Source organism: Lissotriton helveticus, chromosome 3_1 (assembly GCF_964261635.1).
Source record: "Lissotriton helveticus chromosome 3_1, aLisHel1.1, whole genome shotgun sequence".
Taxonomy (NCBI): Eukaryota; Metazoa; Chordata; class Amphibia; order Caudata; family Salamandridae; genus Lissotriton; species Lissotriton helveticus.
In genome coordinates, this window is record NC_136061.1 from 694,106,160 (window position 1) to 694,126,388 (window position 20,229).

The 20,229-nt window shown below is 43.7% G+C and overlaps 1 protein-coding gene across 1 annotated transcript in view; it reads right to left on the reverse strand.

The window, feature by feature from the left end:
- MPPED2 (metallophosphoesterase domain containing 2) overlaps nucleotides 1-20,229 on the reverse strand; it is a 645,229-nt gene that overhangs the window by 271,774 nt on the left and 353,226 nt on the right. The window contains exon 4 of the mRNA XM_078683736.1: nucleotides 1,936-2,161. Within this exon, the coding sequence (XP_078539862.1) occupies nucleotides 1,936-2,161 (226 nt within the window). The remainder of the gene's footprint in view (nucleotides 1-1,935; nucleotides 2,162-20,229) is intronic.

Below are 20,229 nucleotides of genomic sequence, written 5' to 3' on the forward strand. Positions count from 1 at the left end.
TACTGGCAAATACACATCCAGCTCCCTGCACAAAGGGGAAACCCACTGCAGACCACGGAGCTGAGGAGCAAAGAGGAAAAATGGCAAAAATGATTGGTAAGCCTCAAAGTGCAAGGTGCAATATTTAAAATCGGATTTGACTCATTTCAAACAAGATTACAGCAATAGATTTCCCCACAATATTGCCCCTACATAGTTTTCTAAAAACAGTATTCTCAATGTTAATAGAGTTAAAAAGGCCCCTCAAAGGAGCACAGTGTGATGGTGCAACACGTTAGCCCCAGATATAATCACAACTGGGCTAACTGTCTGCTGTGTGTTGGTGCCAGGCTGCCCTTTAAACACAGAGTGCTGAAATGCCGCTCAGCTGTGCCGCACACTGTCCAAGATGGTGGCCGTCAGGGCACACTGAACGGGGAAAGACGTGTTTCAACTCCCTCTGCACAAACAGGAAACCCGCGGCAGCCCAGGAGATGAGGAGCAAAAAGGTAAAAGCAAAAATGATAGGTAAGCCCTAAAGTGCAAGGTGCAATGTTTAAGACCGGATTTGACTCCTTTCAAACAAGAGTGCGATAGCAGATTTCCCCCACAATATTGCCCTCACAGAGTTTTCTCAAAACTTAAAAAAGTATTCTCAGGTTTAAGACAGTTAAAAGAGCCCCTCAAATGAGAACAAGATGCTACCCCCAGAATCGCAACAGGGCTACCTGTCCATAATTTCCACACAGTTCACTTTACAAAATCCACACACACTGCAGTAAGCAAAAGAAAAGTAAACACCAGTCTCCATGTTAAAATAATAAGCAGAAATTTATCAGACGACGAGAATGAAATTTGATCTCTGTGTTTGAACACAAAGCAATTGTTACAAGATGAAAACAAAATGTAAAGTCATCGTTAATGCTCTTCCGCATTCAGCTTTGTAACTCCAGCACGGTTATTTAGGTGCCCTCTCAAGGCTCAAAGGACTGCTGTCATTGGGCCACCTACCACCTCTGGGCCCCGGTGAATTGCGCCGGCTGCACCACTGGTAGCTACGCCCCTGCATAAAATGAGCGGCTGCAGAGTTGTACTGGCTTATAGGTCAATCATGCAGTACCCAACGGGCTGGTCTGACAAGTCAGTACATGGGCTATTTTTCTGGCTCTTATGATCTGCTATGCCAGCTTTTACTGTTAATTTTAGTGGTATTAAATCAACCATTTGCTGCAGCAGGCTCACATCTTGCATACCTTAAAAAATTCTGATACACAAGCTCAAATCTGCCTCAATGTGCAATCCTGCACCTCTGTTTTAGCGAATTGATTTGCTAATGGGGGTTACTTTTATTCTGGCGTTTGGGCCTATTTTCTATACAGGGCCAACTAGAGTGGCTGGAGATGTGGACCAATTACTATTCATAATTCACACTCTCTCCTAAAAATCAGGATTGAACATACAACGTATCAAAATTATCCTCTCATCTTCGTAGGGTTTTTGGATTCGGAGTTCAAAGCACAATGAAAGAGCAGTGATTGCATGCTTGCACTTCTATTGTCTCTGCTTTCCCTCCTTTTTTGGGTTTGCACACCTGTGCGCACGCAATATCTATCTATCTCTCTCTCTCTCTCTCTCTCCCTCTCTCTAGCGCTCTCTCTCCGAACAGAGGGGTATCAGATTTTAGTTCTCAGTCTTCAGAGATAGCCAGACAATTCCTAGAATATTTAAACAAATAATAATTGGGTCAAAAATTAACAAACACTCACAATAGTCATTCCTGCCACAGGGCAATAGTTCATGTCGTCTTTGACATGAAATTAACAACTTTCTCCATAAGGACTGACACATCATAAGATATTGTCCACAAAAGCCATTCACAAAAGCAACACTCAGCTCCACAGAAAATACTTAATTTATAGAATATTACATAATAAGGAACACTTATCACAAACTTACCAGGGCGCGCCATATATTCGGAATCCTTTGACTGTTACCTCTGAATCTTGTAAGTATATACTGTTTGCCAGGAGTGATTGAACATTGTCAAAGTCCTCTGGTTTCAATTTAGAGACCGAAGGGAAGCGGTAGTAGTCCTGTTTAACAAGGTCTGCCATGAATTCCTTATCGAAGGTCAGCTCATGGTTCCCGGCGATCACCACTTTGTAATCGTAGGGTAAGGTTCCTGGAAGGATAAACAGTGCTAAAGTTAGTTAAGTATCCTTGGCTAGAGATGTGAACATGAGAACAATAACTACTAGTCTCCTTTGGAAACGAAACGCTAGCAAAGGGAAGCCGTCTGAATTTACAGGAACACAGAACACAACAGCATCACGGCACCAGGCAGGTTCGTTCAGACCCTGTGAAAGACGCCCCCTTCCTTCAAATTGAAGGTCGACGCCCGATTGACAGAGCCAGATTGCTGTGAGGGGAATGGCCAACGTTTCTCAAGTCACTTACCGCTGCGGGAGCCACCGCAAGCCATTACCACGACGCCAGGGCCGCCGGAACAGCCGTGAGGGGAACGGCTTGGCGTGACTACAACCCCCAGAGGGCCCTGCGAGGCACGGAGCCAGTGATGCTGCCGGAGGGCGCCAGAGGCCCTCAAAATCGGCCCTGCCCTCCCGCAGCGCGGGACGTGTGCGGGCATGCCCGGGCAAAGCCCGGGCCAAGGGCGGGCCCATCCGTGCCCGTCGGAGGCTGGGCTGGGCACCCCCCTAACATTCTCAAAGAGGGTCCTGAACATGAGGTACTGTTGACAAACTATCAAGACTGACATATCTTTAGACTTGTCCATATCCAGAAATTGGTATTGACCTGGGGTTCTGTGAAGTATATATGCTTGTGCAGTAAGGATACTGGGAAATTTTTGTGTGTGCAGATTGCTTCAGTGTAGTGGGTTGTATAAGTCAGTTCTCCATAATTTCAATTGTTCTCTTTTGATTGCTCCGTATTTAAGAGTCTATAAGATGGGAAAACTGGCTTATGTGGAGAAGAAACAAACCTTAGCTCTGCCTAAACCAAGCTCTAAACCCACGTCTATAGACAGGATGTTAGAGAAAGCCCTGGGAGCAGTGGCCACAGAAATAGAACGGACCGAGAGACGTTTATCCATCACTCCAAATTTAGAAATAGAATCGATGGATCTCAGTCCTACATGTGACATAGGGGTTTCAGCAATAGAGCTCTCCAATGACCAATTAGCAACCATTGACGTAGTATGCCCACAAATGATCAGCCTATGTGGGTCTCATCGCTGGTAACGAACCTCCAGATGCAAATGAGAGCCATAGTTAAGGAAGAGCTCAGACCCCTACTAGCAAGGATAGAGGGGCTGACTGTAAACCTTAACGAATGGACAAAATCTAGGGAGATAACTGAGGGTATTATTAGCTCTGATAGTATGACACGTGACCAGACCACTATGAGCAATCTATTGGTTAAACCCTGCCCAATTTTTTATGAAAAAGCTCCACTATTAAATGCAGATAGCGAACAACAGGCTAGGAAGCATAATGAAGCTAGTGTAGTAAGGGTTCCCCCGGCGCCAATAAACATAGCAAACCACACTCCATCACTGACTAAAAGCATTGGGGAAACACAAAAAAATCTTAGACAGGTGGTGGAAGGAACCCCTTCAACTCCAGAAGGTACTAACCAGGTTCATTGTCCTGCAATCATAAATTTACCACCTGCTTCAACTCCATATGTATTGCTTCTTGCAGGTGTACCTGAACTAAGAAAGGGTCAATCAGAATCTCACTAAGAATTAAAGAACAAATGTGTCCATTGATTAGTGAACCACAGCAATTTTGGTTTTGAGAATGCTGAAGAGATTTTAACTACAAGAAGGGTGGGTTTGATGGGCGGACGACATAAGGATATACAAGGAGAATGCATAGTAATTAATTTTAGAAATCCAAGGATGACCCAAAGAGTTTTAGCTACTGAGCATGGGAGGAACAAGGGTAGTATTTTACTATTCCCCTTAGGTTATTTTTATCCCCCTAATAGGCCCTATCAGTATGGCTGCCACCAGGAGATGGGAAGGAAACCTGTTCTTAATAATCCTCTACCACCACATCTAGGTCAACATTGGCATAACCAACCCATTTTTAACATTCCTATTGGGAACAGGTTTAGTCCCCTAGAGGGGGTGGATTGACTAAAGGAAGTCCCCCAAACCAACAGGGAGGAAATATGTTTTGTACCTTTAGATTATGAGATCCAGGGTAATTCTGCAGGGCCATATCTCCGGAGTAAGGAAGGTTCAGTCGGAGGGAGCATGAGCGGCTCCCGAAGCAGTAACCACCATGAGGGTGATCCAGCCCAGATTGAAAATTCTGAATATCTTATATCTGCAGGGTTAAATGTGTCGGAAGATACTGGATTAACAAAAGTGTCAATGCAGCTGCCTCCCTTAGTGTCTTCTAAAAAGAATTCATCCAACTGCCCGGTAACAAGGGTTCTATCTTGGAATATTGCGGGTATAAATAATAAGTTAGATTACCCCGATTGGGTATCTTTTAATAGTTAATTTGAGATCTGCATGTTCCAGGAAACTTGGGCAAGGGGAGAGGTCCCTAAATCAGGTTATGCCTCTTTTAGTATTCCCGCAACATCGGGGGGAATAGGGAGACCATCTGGGGGTCTTACTATATGGGTAGGCACACACCTGGGTTGTACGGCTGAGCAAATTAACACAGGTTCTATTGATATTTTATGTGTCTTATTGCAGTTTCCTACCAAGTCTCCTGTTGCTCTAATAAATGTATATTCGAGACCTACCTCTAAGGGCAAAGAATCAACCACGGTGGAGGAATTAACTAACTTTTTATGTTCCACTGCTCCAAAACAAATGGTGATCATAGAAGGGGATTTTAACTGTCAGTTCGAGCCACTCAAGGGTTTGTTTCTTGACAGTTTACTCTATGTGGATCACTTCTTGGAAATCCCAGAGTCCAGATGCCCAAAAGTTAAAAAATGGTCTCCCCTGGTGATCCAGATGAATTGCACTGTCCTGAAACACTCATTAAGAGCGTGTAATGGGAGATCCCTGTCTGATACATCAAATGGTTACACGTTTCATAGTAAAGATCGTGGGATTTTATTAGATTATATTTTAATCGATTCCAATTCCTGGGACAGGATGTCTGATTTTAAAATCATCCTACGTCTAGATAGCGATCAATATGCACTAGTAGTAGAAGTTAAAGCATTAAATTCTGGGAGCGCACACTCCCTGGATAACCCTATTGATCCCATGTTGACTGTCTCGAACTGTAGGCGGAGAGTGCGATGGACTGACTTTAGTCAATCGCAGGATAATTTTTGTAGTCTATACGACGCCTTACTCCCTGTACTTGGGACGGTTTAAACCTAGAGGTGGTTGAGTCGAATCATGTTAAATTAGGAGAAGTTACATTGAACTTCTTCTACCCCAATAAAACTAACAGGCCGGGTAGGCCCACATCCCACCCTTGGTATAATGTTCTTTGCCGTAAGGCTAAAAGGGCACTAGTAGCATCTATTAAAGCCAATGACCGCCCACAAATAAAAACTGCAAAAAAGGTCTACAAAGCGGTCATCTTAGAAGCTAAACAAGGTTGGAAATAGAAAACTGGGATACATTGAAAATTGCATTAGGCGATAAAGATATGAGGACTTTTTGGGGTGTTGTAAATACTGGTTTTTCTACCCCCAAATCAGCGGTCGAACCGAATCTGGATGAAGAGGTTTGGCGGGAGCATTTTGAATCCCTCTATGCCAAGGAAAAGACGCCCAAAGATGTGCAATCTGATGGCTGTAGAAGGTGGATTGCCCCCCATACCAAGGGGATTTAAACTTTCAACCTGATGGTAGTATGGGCCAAAGTATAAGTTTAAACGAAATAAAGGGCGCTTTGGCAAAAATAGCCCCGGGTAAAGCACCAGGTCTGGACAAGATTCCTGGGGATCTTTTTAGGAGTGAACCATCCATCTGGGCCCCGTAACTCTGGGTGCTTTTTAATGCCATACTGCAGGGCATGAAGATCCCTTCTAGTTGGCTCGGTGCGGAAATAATTCCGATTTTTAAAAAAGGTTCTCCGCCTCTACCACCCAACTACAGACCAATCAGTTTAATAGATATTTCTCAAAAAATATTTGCACATATTTTGCTGCTCAGGCTACAATCCTGGATGGATGAAAAGGGGGTACTGTCCTCTCTACAGGCGGGGTTCAGGAAAAACTGTCGACCCTGGACCAAGTACTAAGATTACAATTGCTGTACTGGAAGCCCATCTGCCTGGAGGGGGGCAGTCTCTACTTAATATTTGTAGACCTGAGGTCAGCTTTCGATTTGGTCCCTAGGGAAAAATTGTGGTTAGTCCTTTATGAAATGGGGGTTCCTGTATATTTAATCCAACTCATTAACGACTCCACGAGGACAATTATGCGCAAATTAGGTATGGTAAGGATGGAAAAGTCACTGCGCCCATATCTATTAAACGTGGCGTACGCCAGGGCTGTGTGCTTGCGGCAACTTTATTTAGCCTTGATTGATTTCCTGCTAGCAGAAAAAGACTTAGATGCCCCTAAGTTAGCCTCCCGTAAAATTCCAGCATTGATGTTTGCCGATGTTACTCTTTTGGTAGCTAAATCACCTATGGGGATACGAAGGGTCCGCAATAAATTTGAGGTATTCTGTAGGGAAAGAGGTTTAGAAATAAATCTACAGAAAAACCAAATTCATGGTGTTTAACAGTCCAAAAAGTACACGCTCAAACCCTTTACTAAACGGTAAACCCCTTGAAATAGTTTCTTCCTTTATTTATCTAGGCATTACTATCACTGAATCCATGGACTGGGGGACTCATATTACGAAGTCGACACTAAAATTAGCGCAATCGTCAGGTGGCATCATGAAGGTTTTTACAAAGTCTAGCAAGAGAGCAGTTAGCCCGGCAATAGAAATCTATAAGGCTCAAGATCGAGGTGGCGCGCTATATGGTGCAGAGTTATGGTGTCACTTCAAGCTCAAGACCCTATCACAGGTGGAGAATCAATACCTCAGACAGCTGTTCAAACTACAACGTGGTACCCCGTTAATTCCGCTCCGATTAGACACAGGGCTAATGGCGATTGCAGAAGTGTTTTAAACCCTTAATGTACTGGCGTCACCTGTGGACTACTCCCGAACTTTTAGCTTATAGGGAGGAATTGTCTGAAGTAAGGATGGCACGGGGTGCTGCCAAACTGCCTTGGTTTGCTCAAATTCAATATTTGTTAACCAGTATGGGCCTGGGGGATTGCTGGGCTGAACCTGAGTTTGCCTGTTCAGTAATATCAAGGAAACAAATGAAGGTACACTACGAAGAGTACAGAATGGCTCAACTTCATTCTAGTTCCCAAACAGGCAAATTAACTATAGCTTTCTTAGAAATAAAAGATAGTTTCTGCTTTGAGATGGCATTAGATCTCATCAAACCAGCAGCTACAAGAAAGCTTTATTTACAGTTTAGGCATGGGGTTCTCCCGCCCTGCTGTTTTACATCCAAATGGAGAGATCAGCAAGCAGTTCATTGCCCGGCATGTGATCACCCTGAAGAATCAGTTCTCCAGGTTTGCTTTAGCTCCCCTGGCTATCTTAAAGCAAGGAAACGCTGGCTGGTGCAGATTTGCAGGAACCTTGGAAGTAGGCATTGTTCTGAGGCGTTCAGGATACTGAAGTATGACCCCAGTATCCCGATTGTCTACTCAGTTGCAGGATTCCTGTTCTCTATGTGGTGTAACGGAAGGGTCTTTTTGAAATCAACTAATGACGTATTGGACTCTTCCTAGGGAATCAAAAATGTTATCATTGTAACCTGGTATAATCTCCCTCCGTGGCTTATTTTACTGTTTTATACTCAAGGTCCTTCCTTTTTTATGAATCTTTTTTAGCTAATTTATGAATTTTTTTATTGCATTATGCACTTTCAAAATTTTTTAATTGTGTCTCTTGCCTAGTAACACCAGACTGTTCTTCTTTTTAATAATGTATGCAGGTACTCATGTATGCTAATTATGTTTATAATGATTTTCTATAGCACTCTAAATTTGTTGTTTGATGTAATTTTATAAATGATTGGATGTATGTGTTTGTACTTTTTAGGTCATACTGACCGAAATAAAGTTTTCTTGAAATGAACTGAACTGAAGGTTGTATGACGTTACCCTGCACGCATTTACCCTGCATGCACTCCGCAGTTTTTACTCTGCAAAATATTTTACAACGCAGGGCTTTACGACGCACAACGTTACAACGCATTCCCCATTAAAACGCAATTTCTATTCTAACTCCAGGGGAACGTTACTTTGGGGAATGCGTTGTACCAGTTTGCAGAGTAAAGCCCTGCATTGGAAAAGTTTTTGTGGAGTAAAGAATAAGGGGTAAAGACATGCGGAGTAAAAATTGCGGGGTAAAGGATGTTTCCCAAATTGAACAGTTAGAAACGTTTCTTTATTCAGGGAATGTTCGGTTGTAATGAAAGCTGGCACTGCAAACCAAAGTACGCTTGTCATTTTACACATTAGAAATGTATATCTTAAATCACAACATATGCTAGCGGATAAAATAGTTTAAATATAGCATTCGAGCAACATATTCCAGATTTTCAGAAATAAAATCTTATCACTTAGTCAAGCCCTGGTGCTTATGCTCACTTAAATGAAATTCATCAGAATTGTGATTCAAATGTGAGGCACACAGCTCATACCTGTCACAGCTCTTCTTTCAAGGAGGCTGTCACATTCTCAAAGTAAAACTGACAAACTGCCGTGGGCACCACATTGGGGAGTCTATTCGTTCAGCGAATGTGTTCCAATGTAAAGCAGCAGTACGATTTCGAGGGTAATAATATGACTTTCCAATTACTTTGCAATTTAATCACACAATGGTTTGGTCCCAATTGGGGCACCTTCCCCTTCTCAATAACTTCTAGTAGCTCTTGAAAAATGTAAACGATTCAACAAAAACACATCCATCATCACCATATGGTGTCATCATCTACATAATACACTTAAGGAACATGTTATGAGGCTTGCTTCTGTTCTTCTATAGGTGCCCCTTAGGAATTTGCTATGGAAGCTGATGTCCAACATATGACAGAATTTGAGTAAATGCCACTGGATGAGCAGAAGGAATATATTACCTGTAAGCATCTGTTTGTGGCATGCAGTGCTATAGATTCACATGATGTGCATACTCCTGCCATCTTGTGTTGGGCTCCAATGTGTGCAAGTTGTTTTTTCTTCAAAGAATTCTTCTAAAATCACAAGGTACTATCCACGACAGGCGAGGACGTCTGGAGCAGAGCGCCACAAGAAAGAGAGAGAAATAAAGACAGATGGCCCGCAAGTGAAGCAGAAAGTAATGGTAAGTGCTACAGCCAAATGAGTCTGGGAGGAGGGTGAGAGCATGTGAATCTACTGCACTACATGCCAAGAACAGATGCTTATAGGGTAAGTAACAGTTTCCATTTTAGGCATGTGTGGCTGTAGATACACATGCTGTGCATTGTCTGAAAGCAGTCCTTTCCTAAGTGGTGGTTACCCTGTGGGTGGTGCAGAGGACTGCAAAAAGGGTATGTAGTACAGCTTGGCCAACATTTGCATGTTAGCAAGCTAATATATCTACATAGAAGTGTTTTGTGAAAGTGGGTGGTGTAGACCAAGGAGCTGCTTTACAAATGTCTGCGATTGGGATGTTCCCATGTAAGGCCATAGAAGCCCCTTTATTTCTGGTGGAATGTGATCTAGGGGGGAGCAGGAAAAAACTATTTTAGCTTCCGCATAGCAAGTTTGGATGCATTTGACTATCCATCCGCTATGCCCGATTTTGATAAGGCCTTTCTTTTATGTGGTTCCGAAATAGCAACACACAATTGCTTAGTTTTTTTCTAAATGGATTTTGCTCTATCTATATAGTACATTAGGGCCCATTTGACATCTAAGGTATGAACAGCCCTTTCTGCAACTGAGTCAGGTTGTGGAAAGAAAGCTGGAAGTTCTCTAGACTGGATAAGGTGGAAAGGAGAAACCACCTTTTGAAGAAATGTAGGGATGGCGAAAAGGACCACTCTATCTCTATTTACATGAAAGAAAGGCTCTTCTAATGTTAAAGCCTGGAGCTCACTAATATGTCTAAGTGGTGTGATGGCTACTAGAAAAGCTACCTTCTGAGAAAGAAACTGTAAGTGACGTGACTGAAGGAACTTAAAGGGGAGACCCATTAGCCTTGTGAGGACAATATTAAGGTCCCGAGCTGGGGGCACCCGGGAGGAACTACTATTTTGAGTCCCTCCACAAAAGCTTTGATGACTGGTATTCTGAATATCGACACATGTTGCCTATTTATGAGACATACAGCTGCCAGATGTAGCCTAATGGAAGTGAAAGTTAGATTACACATTTGAAGGAGAAGGTAACAGACGATGTTCTGAACTATGGCTGCCGGTGGGTCAATATCATTTGGGAGACAGTAGGAAACAAATCTCTACCATTTGGCAGCATAGTAGGCACAAGCAGTTGGCCTGCACACTTCTTTAGAATGTTCATGCATTCTGAGGCTAGATTGAGATAGCTAAACTCTAAGACCTCAGGAACCAAATCTCAAGGTACAGTCTCTTTGGGTGTCTGATTTCTCCATGGTTCTACATGAGAAGGTCTGGCCTGCTGGGGAGCCTCTTGTGCAGAACCAACTAAAGTTCGAGGAGAGTGGTGAACCATGGTTGTCTAGCCCATGTGGGAGTCACTACCATGATTGTGACAGAAGTCTGCCTCAGCTTCCGACCCAAGAATGGAATGAGGAGGAGAGATGTGTGAAAAACATATTTTAATTTGTTATTATGAACATCTGTTCTTCCAAGACATGGAACACCCTCCCCATCCACCTACGGCAGATCCAAGACTTGCTGACCTTCAGAAAACTCCTCAAGACCTGGCTTTTCGAGCAGTAGCAGCATTCCCCACCCCAGCGCCTTGAGACCCTCACAAGTGAGTAGTGCGCTTTACAAACGATATGATTGAATGATTGATTGAATGATTGATTGAGTGTTGCTCATAAACATCGTGCCCTCCCACCAGGTGAAGGTATATATGTTATATGTGGTTCCAAGGCCTACCCCTGGCTGACACCAGGGTGGGGGGATCCTGCTACTTGGGATTGGCTCTCCCTCGTATTCAATCGATTTCCACTGACATTGGGTTTGCTAAATTACAGAATTCCCTTGGTCATCACAAGTCGGATACCTCAAATATGTTTCCAATAGATCAGACAGATGCTGCAGGAGAGGAAGCTTATGGCTTTGGGTTACGAATACTACCTCTATGCTCTATAGCTATGAACTCATGTTGTATTAGATGATTGGGACAATTACTAGAAACGACGTCAGCATTAGAAAACATAACAGTAGAAATGACTGCTATGCATGGTTCTAGATATGCTGCTTGTAGAACGCAAGTATGTAAGGTGCTGCATACCAAATGCTGCCTTTATATCCTGATTAATTCCAAAAACATACAACAGGCTATTAAGAACATGCATAAAATAGTACAACAGGTACATGCATTTGCCAAAGAAGATATTTTCTCGCTTTGGGATCGTATTACCTCATTCTTCACCAGTTGGGGTTGGAAATTACTAATGATAGTGGTTATACTAGGGGGTGTAGTATTAGGATGTTGTTTATGCGCACAATGCCTGCCAATGTGCTGGGGCCTTCTGGCAACAGTTTGCTGTCCCTCTCCAACACTCAAGCAGCAGACCAGTATAATAATGGTTCAAAAGGAGGAAGAATATGTTAATGTAAATAGATGACCACTCATTCTCCAGCAAAGAATAGTATACGATGCAACTGAGCACACACTAATGTTTTGGATTAAAATGATACTGAAATGTTTAGAACTAATATTCTAAGGGTCGAGTGTGAATAACGTATTTTATGAACATCAGTTCTTCCATGTGTAATTCCCTGAATGTTTCTGATCATAAACGTCGGTGCCTTGCTGATGTGTTTTCAAGTCAGCACAAACAAACTTGTTCTGCTCATGTCTTTGCACATCTGGTGTTGACATACCTGCCTTATGCCCATCTGAGGCTAATCCATGCTTAATTGTTCAATTGTTTGCAGTAATAGAAGAAACAAGCAATGCCAACTTGTAAATGTTTATGCTCATTTGTGTCATTATCTGTCAATGTCTTGAAGAACCAGTAATATCCATTGAGAAGGTTTGTGCTCGTTTGTTTCATTGTATTCATTGTATGTTAGTAATTGAGGATCTGAAACAAACTTAACCGTGGTATCTAGTCATGGATTGTTCATTCTGTAACTGTTTTGCACAGCCCCAGCTCGTGCCAACTGTATAAAAACCCTTGCAGAACTATGTAAATTGTCCACTCAGGTCATAGCCACCTGAGAGCTATGATTCATGCGCACCCACGAGCTACTATTAAATACATGTTGCTTTGGCAGACCTCAGACTACTGGCTTTGTTATTTGGAAGTGGAGACTGAAAACTATCAACTTCCACAGGTGGATAAGCGTAGGCAATTATACCTGACCAGTTCATCCATAGATGAGATAGCACCGACACAGACCGTGTAGGTGTCTCTTAGGGCACTGATTTATGCACTGGTGACTCCAGTTAAAGTTTAATCATAAAAATAGTTCATAGAAGCAAGTTTTTTTTACTGTATCCAGATTATTTTTATTCATACTTCCATATGGATCAATCTTTGTTCATATCTTCATAGAAATACATTTCTCTTCATTACATTAGTCATCATAAAAAACTTCCAATGCATTTCGGCTGATAGCCTTCATCGGGGAAGTCTGTAAAGTAAAGGATATGACTATAACTCCTGAATGTTACGCAAAATAATACTGTCAACATAAATGCATAATACGTAATCATAAATATAATCACATACAGTTCTAAATGGTGTTATACAAAATAATCACACTTTGTCAAAGTCGATATCGGGGTTACACGTATCTAGTAAAAATAATGCTCTATCTCAAGAGTATAATCATGCACGAACGTAATAAAACCAAATTAAAAGTACTTATCACGCAAAATTATTAATCAGCAACTGCACGCTAGTACAATGATTAAATATCATAAAGCATCAAGAATCCCTCGAGGTCTGAGAATTTCATTGAAACCATCACTCTGTAAAAATTCAAAAAAATTCCGTGATAAATGGTATGCAATACTTAATAAGTGTTCCCTCGACTTAATTCTCCTTATAGTAGAAGAATTATCACAGATCCTTCAAGAACTAGAAAAAGAAATCAGCATAGTGAAGGAAGAATTAAATAAAGCCATGTCAAGTGAAGAACTTAACAAAATTTTGGAGGACATCAAAGTTCAACTCACAAAACACACGGAAGAAGTTAATGAGAGGAAACTTCGAAAATACCATAGAGATACTCTCGACTATAAATTAGATGAAGTGTATTGCTGGGCAGAAGCCTACGCAAGAAAAAGACAAAATCGCCAATATACATCCCAAACGGATACGTCATCCACAGATACAGATACCTCAGGAACAACAAAAAGAACAGTTTTCACTGAAAAACCAACGACCAGCTCTAATCAAGGACCACAGCCTTTTTTAGAGTCAAGTCCAAACACAGGGGACGACCAAGGAGGTCAAAACGAAAGAAACAACATAGAGGGTACGAGAGACCTCCCACAAACACGGAATGTTACTTCAAAGAAAGACAATAAAAAGAATCGAATATAAACAATCTAGTGATTAACATTTCTGACGTGAAATTGTCTAATCTACAGATGAAAACATTACAAAAAGGCACATCTTTTGTTCCTACATCTCAAACTAACCACCTGGAACTTAATATCAGTTTGTATAAACTCATGAGAAAATTGAGACTTTATCATTTTTTTGAGAATATAATTGTGGAAAAACAAGAACAAAAAGAAGATCCTCTAAAGGGACTTAAGACTACGAGTACCTATATGGCACCTGTGAGCCATAAAACATTGGACTTATTTGAAGAATTAGTCAAACAAGACCTGGCTAAAATCAATTATCGAAAACATACCAAATCCAAAAATCTTTCACGAAAAGAATATGCTATTCTACAATCTACAGCGAACAATAAAACCATTATTTGTCAGAAGGCGGATAAAGGGGGAGCGTTGGTTATCATGAATGTGGAGTATTATAATCACCAAGCTATGCTTCATTTACAAGATGAAAACACGTATATGGAATTAGATTGCAACCCAACCAATGAGATACAGAATGTGCTGAAAAACATCATTCAAAATGCAACATCCAAGAGGGTCATTAATTAAAAAGTGGAAAAGTACTTGAAGACTAATTATCCCAAAGACCATAAGTTTTATCTCACACCTAAAATACATAAGGATCCCATCAGTCCTCCATTCCGACCCATAGTGGCCACATGTGGAAGTATTCATGAACCCGTGGGTAAATTGTTAGACAAATATTTACAACCCTTTGTGATCACCATGAGCTCTTTCATCAAAGATACTACTGACTTTTTGAACAAACTAGCCAGTGTAAGTCTACAACCAGATGAGGAAATTACTATGTGTACTATAGACGTTCAAGCATTGTACACCTCCATACTGCACTCTTTGGGCATGGTGGCAGTGGAAGAAGCGTTACTTTCAATGGACTACGAAGAACCTATGAAGGTATTCCTAATGGAACTCCTCAACTTTACACTAATGCATAGCTATTTCAAATGGGCGAATAAATGGTACTTACAGAAGTCGGGTACGTCTATGGGCAATTCGGCTGCACCATCATATGCCAATATCTTTATGTATCAATTTGAGAAAAAACACATTTTGGAGAATGAAACATGGAAAGACAATTTAAGCCTATATGTAAGATACATAGACGATATCTTCCTCCTATGGAAAGGCAACAAAGAAATCTTGGTTAACAACATGAAACAACTCAATACCATTGATCAAGGTCTGCAATTCACTTTTGAAACTAATGACAAAACCATCAAGTACTTGGATGTCAATATCATGAAAAAGAACAATAAGTTCGAAACAACTTTATATACAAAAAAGACGGATCGCAATAATCTGCTATCATACCAAAGCTTCCATCCCACACCGCTTAAACACCATCTACCTTACTCGCAGTTACTGCGAGTTAAGAAGATTGTTTCAGACCCAGAGGAATTCACCATGCAAAGTCAGAAAATGTTACAAAAATTCAGAGATAGAGGATATCCTGAGTCAACCTTAACATCGTCAATAGAAAGAGTACAACACAAAGACAGAAAAACCTTACTAACACCCATTAAAACATCCAAAGAAACTAGAATTACCTGCGTCAGTAAATTTTCCACAGCAAGCCAAATGTTCAAAAAAACCACCAAAAAACACTGGGTATTGTTACTGATGGAACCAGATTTTAAGAATATTTTGGAGGAGATGCCGATTTTCGCATTCAATCGAGCTAAAAATCTGGGTGAATTAATCAAACAGACTCAAGAAAATACACCTAAAACTAACTTTAAAGGCACAATACCCTGCAGGAATTGCAATAATTGCAATAACATAATGGAAAGCAAGAGCATCTGTGGAAAATTAGTACGGTTTGGTAAACATTATCTGCGCCATCTTGCCTTTTTCCCCGGATGCCACACTTTTTGTCATGTGCACCCGCCATTTTAGGTGCCTCGATCAGAACCACCCACTGCACGCCACTGGCCCCCAGCATAGCCCTTCGCCCTCGCAAAGCCCGCACGCTGACAACCCCCACACTCGCATGCCTTGGGTCATAAACCCCCCTTCAACGCAGCTCTGCCTCAGAACCCCATCCTGTTCCCAGCGCGACACCTCCCTTCATTCCTTTTCATGGTCCCAGGCCCTTTGATACTAACCCCCCCCCCCCTTTTCCTGTGTGCCCGTTTGTCTTCCTCTTTCCCAGGCTGACACCTAGCTCTGCCGATACTGTTTATTGCCCCTCCCCGTACAGTAGAAAGCTTCCCTCATCAAAGGACCCCCGAGTTGATCAAAGCCCCCACCCTATGAGATCCGATCAAACCCCCACATTCCGTGAATCGGCGGAATGTCCAGCTGCGCGATAATCATCACCTGTTGTGACCGGGATGGGGACTTCAACTGTAAATGTGTGTGGGAACGGGCCTGTAGGGGAGATTCAGAGGATGTCCTTTCATACTTCAAAGCATTACAAGACTGTGTTACCTGCAATAAAATTAATTTAACTGTGTATAAGAGGCCAGGCCTCAGAGATGCGGGTAGAGCACCTCGTGACGATACTGGCTGTCTGAACTGATGTGTTCTCCTCCGGAGAGAATAAACCTTGTTTCCTGCCTTCCAGTCTCCAGCGCCTGCCTCTTCATTGGTTAATATTTTGTGGGTTAAAGAGGCGATACCGCCGGGCAAATATTGATTGTCCATTGACCTTAGTTTTAACAATTGGCGTCCCAAGCGTGGGGCCCATCAGTGACTCGTGGATCCAGTGGGAGAGGTCCTGACAACAGAGTGAACGACTGCAACGATCGGGAGAGCTCTTGCCCAATAGACCCTCGTCTGGCAGCCGATCATCCGAACTTCACTGGCTCCGAACAGACCTCTCTCGAGTGATCTACGGTCCTGACTGGGAACCATCAGGAGTGCCGCGAGGAATACGAGGAAAGGAGGACGATCGGGCGCTGGATTCGGAAGATAAGAAACTGTCCATACGGTCCGGGTAAGGTCGTGTAGACACGACGAATTGCGAAATAGTTGTTTAATTGTTCAGAAAATACTAGTATTACTCTTTGTTGACCTATTTGGAGATTCACTGTCTGCAAACGGAGAAACAGTAGGCTCTTTCTCTTTGCAAACAGTGCAGGATAAGTAACGCAGCCAGCGTGCCTATCTTTCTCCCCCACTGATTGATTATTTATTTACGAATTGTTTTCGAGAGATTCCCTCTCCCACACTGATTAACTGTTTTTTGACCCCGAGCTACTGTTCGCGGATTGTTTTCTGGAGATTCTCTGTCTACAAACAGGAAAGAACAGGTTCCCCTTTGCAGATAGTGAAAGGGTAGAGGACGCAGACCTTTGCGGATCTACTTATTCTTCCCACTGGTCGTTTATTTATTGTTTTGATATTGGTTCATGAGGTATTCACTGCCTGCAAACAACGTAGAATAGAAATATTCTGTCTAGTCTTTGCACGCAGTGATAAGATAGGCAGTGCTGACTTTTTGTCCTCTTCGCGAGCCGTCATGTCTGTCTTTTCCCCACTGGTCGATAGTTGGTTCAGCCCGGACCGTTTATTAGAGGTGGATCATCTAGCTCCGCTGGAAGGCACCCCTAATAAAGACATGTTCATAAACTATGGATTAGTTACCATAGCCTATAGTAAACTGTGGCACAGGTATACCAAAGAAAATCAAGAGAAACAGTGGCCACTGATAGGATCCTTCGATCTTGATAAAATAGAAACGTTAGAAATAGCCCTTCGTAATAATAAGACAACGCCTATTATGCTCGACAGTCTCGGTATGTGGCGCAAAGAAGCAATGCAACGAAAGAAAAGAGACGAGGACAGAGTAGGTAAAGGAATATATCGACAGGACAACCCCAGGACACAACGACCCGAAAGTAATCCCCCGACACTGCGCACAGGGCGACCAGACTTAGGGCAAAACCAATGTGCTTTTTGTAAATACGCCAGGCACTGGAAAGCCCAATGTCCGACTCTACTGAAGGAGAGTAGGAGCAGAGGGCCGACAGGAATAACAGGCCGGCAGAAAGGGAAAAGGCGCGAGACAAAGATGAATCAGACCGACATGGACAGGCCAGATAGAACCACCACGTTCGATTATGCCCGATGGCACAGATTTCGCCAGGCCGATTTCAGCGACATGTTCGAGTCCTCATAGATCAAACAACGCTAAGACGGGAAACCCAGTCTAGCTCTAAATTAACCACGACAAACCCCGATAAAGCAAAAAGAATAATGTACACACGTGATCAAGCATTCTTACGTTTAGCCAAGTAGGGAAAAGTTTAGGGTATTTCGAGGTAAGGGTTACACGAGTATCCTCCGCCGAGAGGACTAGGGATATTGTCGATATTTGAAAACCTCCTACCTCCTTTTCCGCATCCTTATAGGCATATAACTAAAAGCTGCCCCATTGCTCTCCAATTGACACCAACGGTTTGTCAATCAAAGCCACCAGAAAAAGGCAGCCAACGAATAAAAAGACAAGAAACAGGTAAAAAGAACTCAGAACAATAAGTATGCGCAGCATACAGAAAAAGATAATTATGGCCAATAACTGTTTTATGTTTGTCTTGGGTCTTTGTATATAATACTTGTACTGTCTCCCCGTCTGAGTTTGTGTGTACGTGATGCATGAATCTACGTCATCCCTCTGCCTGTGTTTCCGTGTTACTTAACTTCTGTTATCAGAAGCTTTAGCATGAAACAACCTGGAAAGAAAGGAATGGGAAAACGAAATCAGTAGGCCACTGATAAACATGAACTTTTATTTAACATAACGAGCAAGAAACAATAACAATACGTAATAATAACACCTATTAATGCCCTAACAACAGGAAACGTTGGAAACAAGAACGGTAAACTGTAGAAAATGAAAGTCAGCAGAACATCCCCACCCCCCCCCACTCTGGAAAGTTCCAAGGTGGGGCAGGGTTGCGGCTACGCCCAGCCGGCAGCAACCCATATAAGGCGGGTCCTGCTGCCAACAGTCGGCCAGGAAATCGTAACATAGGGTGGAGCCGGAGGAGAGACAGGGGCCAGCGGGACCCAGCCAGGGGATCGCCTTGACCACACTGGAGAGTTGTAAGGGGGGGAATGTCTATGTCCTCGACCCTCCTCCCTCTCTCTCCCAGTCCGGCCGCGGTGGCACGTGATAGTTGCAGATAGTCCCGTCACATGCTCCCCCGGTCCGGCCACCAATGGCCGGGGACTGGGGCCAACTGGATCCGGCTGCAGCCGATGAGCCAAGGAACCCGTTCATGGGGCCAGAGCAAGGGGCGTCCGGCCAACATCCACCGGAAGCCCGGCCCAGAGACGGACGGGACATTTTTTTCCTTTTCTCCTTCGTAATGGCAGCGACAACACGCCAGGCGCCACTTCTTTCTTTTCTCCTCCGTAATGGCAGCAGCAACACGCCAGGCGCCACTTCTTTCTTGAATAAATGGCTGCGACAACTCTGGGGGGGGGATGTCTTGTACATACCTCCGCGAAAATTAGTCCAGGTCGGGCTGGAAGGGAGAGGCGACGCGGACGAGCCTCTCCCACCTCCACGGATAGGAGGCTTCCCAGCCCCAGTCCGGCCATCACAAATACCTCTGCAGAAATTTGTCCAGGTTGAGCTGGGAGGGAGAGGCGACGCGGACGAGCCTCTCCCACCTCCACGGGTAGGAGGCTTCCCAGCCCCCGGCCCGGCGCCGAAATCCTCCAGCCGGGCGGCGCCGATACTTGCGCAGCACCGAACATGCAACGGTGCCGATACTTGCGCAGCACCGAACATGCAACGGTGCCGATACTTGCGCAGCACCGAACATGCAACGGCTGCGCCAATACTCGCACAGCACCGAACATGCACCGCAGGTGGCCATACTTCCGCAGCACTGGACATGGGACTTGAGGAACACGGGATGTGGAGTGACCATCATGCATGCCCATGAAAGAGAGCAGCGTGGGGTACACCGGGAGAGGGAGACGGCGCGAACGAGTCTCCCTCGCCCCCCAGGTGGGGGCGCCACAGCTGCACCCTAGCCGAATGTCCTGCTCCTACGACACAGAGTTCCTTTTCTTTCACTCCAAAAGGTCTCCTCCACTCTTGCAGACTCAACGAAGGGCGGCTGCTGCAGGCCTCAAAATGGCGTCTGGGCCCCCTGGAAGGCGGGTCTAGGCCGCTAGAGTAACTTTGACCAGCAATATAACTCGGACGCTTGTCCACCGGGGCACGAGCCCCCACCTCCGACAGCATCCCCACAGCCTTGAAGATTCTACAAAAGTCCCAGGAGCTCTCGGCCCCTGCCGGCTCCCGGTGAGGAACGACTGCCTTGGTCGCTAACGAAAATAACCACGACATAGCCACCCCTTCTGTTAGCACGAGTGTTTGAACTGCCGAAGAGGACTCTGGTCCAACCGGCGGTTATGGGAAACATTTTGTCTCTGATGCTACTTCCGGACTAACCCGGCCCCGCCCAAAATGGCG